This window comes from Schistocerca serialis, chromosome 12 (genome assembly GCF_023864345.2).
Source record: "Schistocerca serialis cubense isolate TAMUIC-IGC-003099 chromosome 12, iqSchSeri2.2, whole genome shotgun sequence".
Classification (NCBI taxonomy): domain Eukaryota; kingdom Metazoa; phylum Arthropoda; class Insecta; order Orthoptera; family Acrididae; genus Schistocerca; species Schistocerca serialis.
The window spans coordinates 104,863,930-104,876,326 of record NC_064649.1 but is presented as its reverse complement, the minus strand read 5'-3'; the positions used below and the strand labels follow the sequence as shown (position 1 = coordinate 104,876,326).

The following is a 12,397-nucleotide window of genomic DNA, read 5'->3' as shown; positions in this document are numbered from 1 at the left end:
GGTGACAGCAATGAACACAAAGTGGTGGGGATCACTATTTAACAAATGGCAACAGCTAAAAAAACTGTGCCAAGTACGCAACTTAACTAAAATGATCTCACGGCACGAGGGCCGAGAAGAGGTCAGCCAAGCTGCTGGGCGAGGTCTAATTCCCCGGAGCTTGTTCCTGTGAAGAGAAGACCATTGGTGATGCCAAAGTGACACCACCTACCAACAGATGACAACACGGAGATCATCCAAAGGAATGCAAGAGTTAGCAGGTCAAGGCAGAACGACTGCAGCCTCAGCAGCAGCCTCATTTCCTGTCAGACCGATGTGACTGGGAGCCCCATCAGTATGACACGACTGGGAACCCACACAATCATCACAGTGGTTCCCTCAACAGCGATCAAGTGGAAACTTTTTTGGATGGACTGTGTACAGCACGCTAAGTGTCTAAACGGCACCGAGAGAACTGGAGCAGATAACAAAAAGCCTGTGTCACCAGATGCACTTGTTGCCCTGATAGAGGACAAAGTGCACTGCTGTAAAAATCGAGCAGTGTTCTGGAAGCTGATACCGAAACACTTTGGTGCCAATGACGAAGGTGCAACTGACACCAGGGTCGGTCACAGCCACGTCAGTGTATACAAAGGTGCTATCGCTAAGTTGCGTGTAAACACTGAGAAATGTACAGCGACAGATCAAATCCGGATTAGTTTCCTCAGGAAGCGAACGAAATCAGAGACGAGCACGGGCTGTGGCAGGTAGGGTGAAGTTGAGCTGCCGGAGCCATAGCCGAAAGCGAACTCTGGGAGGTAACAGACGAAGGGCACACCGTGTGGTGGTCAAGGGAGTAATCGAAAAAGAGGGCATAGCACAGGTGGCTGGGCACGGTAGACAAACGGCACGCGTATCCGCCGAGGAGAACGCCACACCGGTACAACAGCGGTATGTCGGCAGCTTCTGCGCACAGACACTCGACAGGGATAGTGTAAAAGGCATGTGTGGCCAAATGTATTCCACAATATTGGATTGTTTTAAGATCGATGGACGTGCAGGTGAATAAATGAAACAGCCATAGTCTAGTTTCGAACTGACGAGGGATCGGTGCAGACAGAGAAGGGGCTCCGAACTGCTCCCCAGGAAGTATTGCTTAGGACACACAGTACATTGAGGAATCAGGTAAGATTTGTGCGAGGACCAAGAAAGTTTTCTATCAAGCACGAGTCCCAGGAATTTTGTAGTTTCAGTGAGCAGATAACAACAGGCCCAAAATGTAAAGATGGTGGAAGAAACCCATTGCACTGCCAGAAATTCATTCAAACAATTTTGTCAGTGAAAAAGCTAAAGCCGACGTCAGTGCTCCACGAGTAAAGACGATCGAGACATCACTGAAGACACCACTCGAGGAGACAAATCTGTGGAGAACTGCAATAGATGTCAAAGATGTCAACGAAAGGGGAACCAGCCGGAGATACCTGGTAGTACACAGGCCACAATGAGATTAATGACTACAGCAAAGAGGGCAATGCTTATGACATTCTAGAGGCAGCCTGTTCTCCTGAATAAAGGTGTCTGAAAAGGTCAAACCCACACATACCTTGAAAACTCTGTCACTTACAAATTCCCGAAGGAAATGTCGCAAGTGGCCTCGAAAGCCCCAAGTGTATAGAGTACACGGATATCAGTCCTCCAGCAGGTGCCATAGACTTTCTCCAAATCCAAAAACATGGCCACAGTCTGGTATTTATGCAGAAAACTGTTCATAAGGGGTGATAAAATGATGAAACTGTCAACTGCAAAACAGTGCACTTGAAATCCATATAATCCATATTGTGCATTCGTTAGCAGATTGCAAGACACGAGCCACCATACCAGCCGACCATGAATCATATGTTCAATTACCTTGACTGGTGGTGAGGGAATTGGAGTGGCAGTTAGGACGATGTTTGTCTTTACCGGGCTTAGGTAAGGGCATGACAATGGCTTCATGAAAGCACCTGGGAAACGTGCTATCTTCCCAGTTGCAATTGCTACATATGAAGGAGAAAGTGATTGCCCGCAACAGACAGGTTCTGCAACATTTGAATGTGAACTCGTCCAGCTGTGGGGTGGAGGACTGGGATGAAGTGAGGGCACGATCTAACTCCCTCGTAGCAAAGGCAGCATTGTAGCACTCACAATTCTGAAAACAGAAGGGTGTCACCCGAGCCTCATCCACCTGTTTCTGATGGAAAAAGGCAGGGTGATAGTTGCTGGAGCTTGAAATCTCCACAAAAGTGGCCCAAGGTGTTGATAGCAAGAGTCCAAAATGACATCCTTTGCTACAGTTAAGCAGGAAATCAAGGAATGGACCTTGGTCCCATGGAACTTACGGAGGTTGCCCCCACACAACAGAAGAGGGAGTGAAACTGTCAAAAGAACTAGTAAATGAAAGCCAGACAGCTTTTTGCTATCCCGACGAATGTGACACAGTGCATGCAACTGTTTATAACAAATACAGATGACGGTTAAAAATGCAGAGCGCACATTTCCACGAGCGAATTGTATTGTGGCGTGCCCGACTCCACCGAGGCATTGGGACACAGTGCAGTAAAGAAGTGTTGCAAGGAGTGGAAAATTTATAAGATATTCTACCTAGTCATCGCAACTGGGAAAATAATGTTCATCGAAAGTTTCCAGGGACGAGTAAAGCCTACAACCGGCCTTAGAAAACAGGCAATTGGGTTTACACATGGTGTGGTGGAAGTCAGCAAATGGATAGCGCATGGTAAATGAACACTTGAGTACGTGTCAAAGAGAACAGACCACTCGAGACAAGGGGCAAGCTGGGCAGTGGAAGTTCCAATGGAAAAGGTGTGTGTGTGTGTGTGTGTGTGTGTGTGTGTGTGTGTGTGTGTGTGTGTGTGTGTGCACGTGTGTAGAGTCTGAGAAGAAGGTCGGTCCTCCAGTGCTAAGACTGATGAGGTTGAGTTGCCACAGAATCAGCGAAGGGGGGGACCTCTCTGACAGGTTGTCGAAGAGCGCCAGAGGGGAAGGTGTGCATTAAGATCACCAAGCAGCAGAAAGTGATGGAGCAGTTGACCATTAAGCTGGAGGAAGTCTGCACTGGTGACCACGAATGACGGAGGGATGTAGATGTTGCAAAGAGAAAGGTGAAGTGAGGAAGGATAATGGGGACTGCAACAGCTTGCAGTCGAGTGTTTAGTGAGAAGGTTTAGCAATGGACTTCATCCCAGATGAGCAGCCCAACTTCCCCACGAGATGGAATACTGTTCGCAGGGAGGAGGGGGGGCCCCGAGTCAAACTGGACTGGAAGGAAACGCGAGAGGTCAAAGCGGCCTCAGAGATGCAATTTTGTTTCTTGGAGGCAGAAAACAAGCAGATGCTGGGATTCCAAGAGCAGTTGTAATTCCTCCTTGTTGCATATAATGTCACGAACGTACTACTGACCATTGGAGAAGAGTCGTAATGTAAAATGGGGAAGACGGAACAAATGAACAGTAGTCCCCTCAAGGGCTGCCGAGTGCCAGCCTTCAAAGACTCACAGCTACAAGGCGCAGAGGCTGAAGGATACTGTTCCACGAGATCCACAAAGGTGTCGGCAGTCTCCCTCTGTCAGTCTGTGGAGCACAGGGCAGAGAAACAGTTGGCGGTGTGCACCGGTGACATGGAGGTCAGCCGGGTGAGAGTATCGTGCAACGACACCATCGAAGAGGATCACCGAGTCAGTGAAGGAGAAGACTGTTTACCTTTGATTGATTTCTTAGAGGCTTTGGGGATGGCAGACAAAGACTCAGATGAGTGTCAGATCTAGGGACGTAAAACATCTACATCTACATCTACATTTATACTCCGCAAGCCACCCAACGGTGTGTGGCGGAGGGCACTTTACGTGTCACTGTCATTACCTCCCTTTTCTGTTCCAGTCGCGTATGGTTCACGGGAAGAACGACTGCCAGAAAACCTCCGTGCGCGCTCGAATCTAATTTTACGTTCGTGATCTCCTCGGGAGGTATAAGTAGGGGGAAGCAATATATTCGATACCTCATCCAGAAACGCAACCTCTCGAAACCTGGCGAGCAAGCTACACCGTGATGCAGAGCGCCTCTCTTGCAGAGTCTGCCACTCCAGTTTGTTAAACATCTCCGTAACGCTATCACGCTTACCAAATAACCCTGTGACGAAACACGCCGCTCTTCTTCGGATCTTCTCTATCTCCTCCGATCTGGTACAGATCCCACACTGATGAGCAATACTCAAGTATAGGTTGAACGAGTGTTTTGTAAGCCACCTCCTTTGTTGATGGACTACATTTTCTAAGGACTCTCCCAATGAATCTCAACCTGGTACCCGCCTTACCAACAATTAATTTTATATGATCATTCCACTTCAAATCGTTCAGCACGCATACTCCCAGATATTTTACAGAAGTAACTGCTACCAGTGTTTGTTCCGCTATCACATAATCATACAATAAAGGATCCTTCTTTCTATGTATTCGCAATACATTACATTTGTCTATGTTAAGAGTCAGTTGCCACTCCCTGCACCAAGTACCTATCTGCTGCAGATCTTCCTGCATTTCGTTGCAATTTTCTAATGGTGCAACTTTTCTGTATACTACAGCATCATCCGCGAAAAGCCGCATGGAACTTCCGACACTATCTACTAGGCCATTTATATATATATATTGTGAAAAGCAATGGTCCCGTAACACTCCCCTGTGGCACACCAGAGGTTACTTTCACGTCTGTAGACGTCTCTCCATTGATAACAACATGCTGTGTTCTGTTTGCTAAAAACTCTTCAATCCAGCCACACAGCTGGTCTGATATTCCGTAGGCTCTTACTTTGTTTATCAGGGGACAGTGTGGAATTGTATCGAACGCCTTCCGGAAGTCAAGGAAAATAGCATCTACCTGGGAGCCTGTATCTAATATTTTCTGGGTCTCATGAACAAATAAAGCGAGCTGAGCCTCACACGATCGCTGTTTCCGGAATCCATGTTGATTCCTACAGAGTAGATTCTGGGTTTCCAGAAACGACATGATACACGACCAAAAAACATGTTCTAAAATTCTACAACAGATCAACGTCAGAGATATAGGTCTACAGTTTTGCTCATCTGCTCGATGCGAGTATTCCTTTTGCCCTTCCTGGCCTGCTGGGTAATGTAGCAGTTGATTCTGGGGAAAGATTTGGTGGCTCATCCTGCATCTGTAGAAGGAGACATGGATGTTATCGTTATACTGGGAGATTTTACAACTGCAATGCTGAATCGACTGCAGGTCGCAAGTATGTGTGGCCACATTATCCGTGGAGTGGGGCAAAGCAAGATTGGTACTGTAAGTGCTGGATGGTAAAATGCTGGGCTTTCGAATAGCCAACAACTTGTGACAGACAGAGTAAGGTACTTTTTTCTTCATCCAGATCTCCCGGATGGCTCCCAAATCGAGATACGTGGGACATTCACAGGCGAGGCGCCACGGTCACTATTACAACCGATATAGTGGGAAGTAGGAGGTGGGCAATCACTCTCATCAGTATACCTGCCACAAGTAAAACAATTGGCTGTATTTTAAAAGGACATGTGAGTATGGCTGTAACATTGACACCGGTAGCAGCACATTGCGTTTGGAAATCAAGGTCGGACTGTGATAGCTTCATAGCCTGCTTTGATATTCAATGGAAGCAATACTCTATCAAAGAGTGTGTGTATGCACTATGGTTGCATCAAACTTTTTTGTTACCCAATGGACTGCAGTGACACCTCAACTGGAGAGGTAAGTTTGGATGTCTCTCTCTGTCAGAGCATCAAGCAGTCGAGTGTAAATGACACCACATGAAGAATTCAGTCTTTGACGGACCTTGATACGAATGGGACAGCCGTGGAGGAGCGAAGCTGTAAGCAGTTGTTGGGTTTGAAAATCACAATTGGTCTTAAGAGGCAAAGTCCATTATGCAAAAAAGAGAAGGATTCACAAGGCCTGCAACCGATCTCAACACCTTTCTGAATAATAAATGGATTAATCGTAGCAAAGTGCTGGCCACCTCTGGTGCACCATACCACAAGGAACTGAGGTGCAGTTGGGAGAGTCTCTGAACCTTTAGCCTTATTCCGTTTACGTTTAGTAGATGTAGATGAAGACAGTGACTAGCTCATTGCTAAGAAATCGCCCACAACTGCCGGCATCTCTGATGGTGTGCTCCTTCCAACTGAGGAGACCCCTAAGACCAGGGTCATCACCTGCTGCCTCAGATGATTGCTCACACCTCAGGTCGCACCTCCTGAACTCCTGACAGTGGGACCAACCGGCAATTTGGGAAGGTAACAGCTCAGGTAATCACCCCTCCCTGGCCTGGCCTATACCTGGGCGTACTTACGAACCCTAACTGTCACCCCGTGGCTGGGAATTACACGTTACCCAGTCACCTGCTTCGTGTAAAACACACAAGCTGGCACAGATGTGCAGCTCAGGAACAGAAGAGCTGCTGCAAAGGCTGTGGCCCCATAGTAGCTGAGCACGAACTCACGAAAGAGTGGTAAGCCCCCTTGGGAGTCAGTGGTTGTGTGTTGGGCAGTCACTGTCATCCATAAACAGGAAGTTGGAATCTACCACACCCCTAAACCGAAAGAATCAATCCAGATTAACCTCCTTGCAATATTGCAAATTCATGCGTGCACACACAAACACACAAGCGCGCATGTGCCCACACACCACCTGCCCTTCCATTATGGTACAGTTTTAGGTGGCTCGTTGTCCCAGGTTTGATTCCATACCATGTCGGGGATTTTCTCCACTTCAAACAAAGAGTGAGTGAGTGTGTGTGTGTGTGTGTGTGTGTGTGTGTGTGTGTGTGTGTGTGTGTGTGTGTGCGCGCGTTCGTGTTGTCCTAATCCCTATCATCACTTGACCACAACTGTTGTGGTCAAGTCTTTAAAGTAAACACTCCTTAACAAATTCAAAGAATCCAGATATTGATAGCTCAAGTTATGCAAGTGCACATGGGGGCGTTCTTGAGGCGCCGAAACTGGTGGTCTGTATAAAATAACTTCTCAAAGAAAACAGCTGTTTGCAATTTTCCTTGGTACTTATTTGACTGGCCTCTGACCCTTCTCCACAATGGATCAACAGAAGGTCCTCAGTTTTTAGTGATTTTCATACTTTACCTTAATGTCTCACTGTCTTAATTTGATACACACTGACTGAATTTTCCGTTTCATACGCATTTGAAGCTTAGCTTTGAAAACCCTGTTTAGTTTCCCAAAAGCTCTGCAATCCATTTATATCCTTCACTCCCATTCAATTTACTGTCTTTAACTGAACTAAATACAGAAACTCATCAATTTGTTCTACTACTGCATTCTTAACTTTTATTACTTTCTTTGTAGTGTATTGCTTACACATTTATCTTTTTTTTTAGGAAAGGTATACTGCATTATAAGCTAGGTCTACTTACACATAAGGATTCTTCAGCTCTTCTGTCATGAAGTTTAAGTAATTCCTGGAAAAAAAGGAAATCCAATGGTAATTATTCAACATTCAACAGGAAAATATCAACATATCCTATATTACATTCTATCAGCTTGGTACATTTCTTCAAAACAAAACAGAATGTGGGCATTCACCCCCCCTTCTCCCCCACAAATTTATGCAGAGTTTTCCCAAGAACCTTAGTAAACTTTTGTTATTCAATTGCACTCTGCAATTCCGACTTTAATACAAGAGTACAGTAATACCAATGATAATTTGAGTTTGCCTGCAAGAAATGCAAAAACAAATATCTAGCGCATGGTAATCATTAGAAAATTAAAATAAAATATAGAAAATGAACTCATAAACAAATGAAGACATACAAAGGTTCCATCAGCAACCGACAAACTTCATAGTGTTTCGAAATGTGGTTGTTAACACTTGAGAGAAGTTATGACTTAGAACAAAGATATCGATGGAATAACGAAAGAGAGCGAGAAAGCAATGAAAACAGAATTTGGGGGCGGGGGGGGGGGGGGGGGGGGCGTGATGGTGGTGGGGGGAGAGAATATAATGCAAACTGTGTAGTATGACAGACAAAGGAAATGTGAATAGGTTTAACAAACAACGCAAAATGTAGTGTTCCTTGCACAGGAAAAGGGAGTTGCAGAAAAAAAGATGGCCCACATGAGAGTCATCAGCACAATAGGAGATCTAGTGTGTTGTAGAAATCCCATGCAGGCTTTACAAAGTGTTTGAATCTATCTATTTCAGGTATCTATGTCTATTTCAGGTATCTATGCCACATACATACTCCGTTTAAAAGTGGGTTCTACAATCCAACTATGTTGTCCCCTGGGGTATACAAGTTGACTTTTTTTTACAGCATCAACCACCTGACATCCACCACCACTTAACTCCCTACATCACTTAAACACAGTTATTCTGTTTGTAACACCTTCACTGTAAACCGTTTTGATTCGGTACGTGTTATCCCTTCCGTGCGTAGGAAGCGGATTATAGCATGTGGCTCGCATTTGGTGGGATTTCTTACAGACATCTTTCTCACAACTGTACACTACGTCAGTTTGTGTACTACTGTTTTCCTACGGTGCTCACTTTGGTCAGGGAGATCCCCCTTTAACACACAGTGTTGCCAGCTCTCATAAAACCACAGATGGTTATGATTACAGTACACTTGCCTTCTGAACACACCTCATACCAGCATTTATATCTTTCATTGCATCTATTAAAGGGAAAAGTACTTCTCTCCAATTAAATAACAAAAATGCATAACTTCTAGTCGAGCCCAGTACTACTGCTTTTACTGACTCCATACAAAGGTCACAGTGACCACATTAACCAACATCTTAAAAGTAAGCAGCTAATTGACAACCGATCACAATTCAAATGGAACAGAGCATTTACACAAAGCAAATATTGACCGTGTAAATTTAAATCTACCTACCAAACCCACATTCCATAATCAGTATTGAGGTGCTCAAAACGTTTGTCTGGAAAGTGACGTCACCAGTTCTATTACGATGCTACAATTGGTCAGATGACAGTCTCTCCTCCAGCATTAGTCTGTGGTAGTTGTTAGCTCCCCAATGTAACAAACCTCAGTTCCCTCCTACCTCACAGAGAATTGGAATGTGTCTATGTAAAGCCTCATTTAGCAGTCCAGTTCCTGTGGTGACACAGGGTTCCCTCAAACAATGATATATGTGTGATCGAAGTCTGTGCAAATTTTAGGGAGTCCACTGCAGAAATGTTTCAACGGACCGATCAGGCATTTAGGAACAAATGTCTGTCAAAATGGTAGGCGTTTCAGCAATGTGAGACATTCTTTGGAAGGCAAAGTGCTGGATGTGCTCTGCTGTCGACACATGAAGACACTGACTCCAGCCCGTGAAATTTTGAACTCGTCCCATAGTATGAGAGTATGCATGATAGCTCAGACTGGATGTACCCAAAACCACTGTAACTGAGCAATGGCAGATGAAGAAATGTGGGTAGATAATGATGTTCGGTTTGTGGGGCACTCAACTGCGCAGTTATCAGCGCCCGAACAAATTCCCAATCTTTACTCAGTCCAATCTCGGCACTGTCATGAATGATGATGAAATGATGAAGACAACACAAACACCCAGTCCCTGAGTGGAGAAGATCCCCAACCCAGCCGGAAATCGAACCCACGACCCCGTGATCCAGAGGCAGCAACACTAGCCATTAGACCACAAGCTGCGAACAAATGAAAGCAGCACTGGTCCCGAAGAGATTAACCGATGACCATGTGTCCAATTGAATCCTCATTTGTGGAGAACTTAGAATTATGTAGAAATAATGCCACTTTTTTGAACAGTGTTATAACGGGAAATAAGTTAGGCTTTCTGAATACGATCCTGAGACGAAGAGACAGAGCTCTGAGTCGCATACCTCGCAGTCATTGTGTATGAGTAGATCCAAAGTCAAGGCAATGCTCAGTCATTTTTCAATTCCAATGGTATTGTTTCCTCAGCCCCAGGCACCTCCAAAGGATACCACTCCAAAACTGTCCACAGCATGAAAGCTGCTGTTACCTGTGCCCAGAAAGACAGTCCGACTGAGCCTTCCGGGATGCCTACAACTCTTGGAAACCTAGCTGACAAAAAGTCTCAACACAGGAAGATCACACATTGAAGAATTGATTCATTGTACCAAAAAATTAATTTTATGGACTTAGTTATATTACTTTCCAGATAATTCTCACACTGGAGAATTGGTACCGGGAAAAGCCTCAAACACAGATTTGGGAGCATTCCCGAGTGCTTTCTCTGCTGAGCCTCGCTTATCAGGTCCCACTGACTGCCGAAATTTTATTGATGGCATCCATCACATTCCCTCCTGCAATGCGATCAGTGGCAGTAGAAAGTTTGGTGCTTAATGCCTGAATGTTGCTGTTGCTTCACTTCCTGGTTCTGAGAGAACAGGTGACTCAATTTTAATCTGTGGATGCTGACTGATCATCATTTGGTAAATGGAAGTTTGGTCTTACTCGATTGTAGTTTCACTGAACTAATGACAATTTGCATTGACAATAAATTAGAATCTATCACTGTAAAACACTGTGTGAGATTTTCGAAAAATAGTTTCAAATGAAGCAATACTGTGTTGTTTGAGGCTTTCCTCACACAACAACTGCTCCAAAGGTTCTCGAGCATTGTGTCAGGTCATACTGTGCAGTTTAGACAATACTTCAGATGCAATGCCTGAAAATCTTTCACGAAGAAGCTACAGTAGAACCACGCTAATCTGTCCCCTACAGAACAGAGTACGGTCGGAACGCAAGACAGACTACCAGAGGACAGTTTTAATGACCCATAACATCATAATACAGTATAGTACAACTTTTAATTTTCAGCTGGAAATACTATCTGAAATACTGTTAAATGTTAACACAGTACGAAATGAAAACAAAACATTGACACACAAAAAATCTTACATAAAAGTGTCATGTACAGTAGTGCCTGTTCTGTAAAATATGTCTGTATTATTCTGTTACTGTGAGAGTGTGTGTAACAACTGTACATACCTTATTACAGTATTGATATGAAAATAACATATGTCTGCTTGTGTCTGTATATGTGCGGATGTGTGTGTGTGTGTGTGTGTGTGTGTGTGGGGGGGGGGGGGGGGGGGGCGTGCGCGAGCGAGTGTATACCTGTCCCTTTTTCCGCCTAAGGTAAGTCTTTCCGCTCCCGGGATTGAAATGACTCCTTACCCTCTCCCTTAAAACCACATCCTTTCGTCTTTCCCTCTCCTTCCCTCTTTCCTGATGAAGCAACCGTGAGTTGCAAAAGCTTGAATTTTGTGTGTGTGTTTGTGTTTGTTAGTGTGTCTATCAACATACCAATGCTTTTGTTTGGTAAGTTACATCATCTTTGTTTTTAGATATATTATTACAGTATTGCATTGACACACAACTGATTTGCACTCAACTGTTTAACACTTGAGAAATTACAGGGTAAAAAACGGTGGTACGTTCTTACGCAGGATAATAAAAAGTTTGTATTGTTCTTTTGCTTAGCAGACTAAGACAATTATTTTGCCACGATGTTCCGCCATTTCCTAATCCACAAAAAATCTATTCGGGTAGATGTAGAACTTTGTTCAATGGTTTGAAGAGCTATATCAAATCCATTTTTGGCATACGTGTGTGATACTCAGCCACAGGTTCACTGTTGTCATTATCTTTCCCATTCTCATCAGTTGTTCGAATAACAGCATCAATGATTTGGTCGTCAATTCTGCTTCCACCGTGTAGTCAGCGTCGTGTACTGATCCATTCACTCTTATTACTGAGCTCAATATCCAGTTGCAAAGACAGCGTCACACATTTATGTTCAGTTGGTGCCGTAATTTACTTTTACACACTTCAATATGCAAGAACGCTTTCTCTAATTTATAAAACAAATATGTGCATACCATTTATTGATGGAGCTAGAAACAAATTATTTCATACTAAAACTAATCAAACAACCGTACCCACCATCGGCCAACAGCCTACTGATCCGTCGACAAATCCAGATTTGACTTCAGCAGCAGCAGCCCACATATGTAAACAAACACCAGAAATGGGTCGGTCAGATTAAGCGGGGAGTTGGACTACCTGAGGTTGGATTGGCGAGGTTCTACTGTATATCAGCTTTGTATATCGTTAACAAGCTGCTCTCCTTTTCATCACACCAAACTAGAGCATGCAGACACTAGAATAACAGATCAGTGAAAAAGCAGGTTACCCACCATCCAGAGTAGGAAAATATACCAGAATAAATGGACACAGCAATCCTGCCCGGATCCGAGTGGGAACCTTCAAAGGGATTATTGAAATTTTCAGTGTTGCCTGCAAAGAAACAGAAATAAACCTCAAACTGGTTACATCAATTGTTGACATT

The 12,397-nt window shown here is 44.3% G+C and overlaps 1 protein-coding gene across 1 annotated transcript in view; it reads right to left on the bottom strand.

Moving 5' to 3' along the window:
• Nucleotides 1-12,397, bottom strand: part of LOC126428237 (Y+L amino acid transporter 2) — a 72,099-nt gene that overhangs the window by 18,058 nt on the left and 41,644 nt on the right. The window contains exons 6-7 of the mRNA XM_050090152.1: nt 12,246-12,345; nt 7,447-7,491 (exon numbers count right to left, since the gene is read on the bottom strand). Of these exons, the coding sequence (XP_049946109.1) occupies nt 7,447-7,491; nt 12,246-12,345 (145 nt within the window). The remainder of the gene's footprint in view (nt 1-7,446; nt 7,492-12,245; nt 12,346-12,397) is intronic.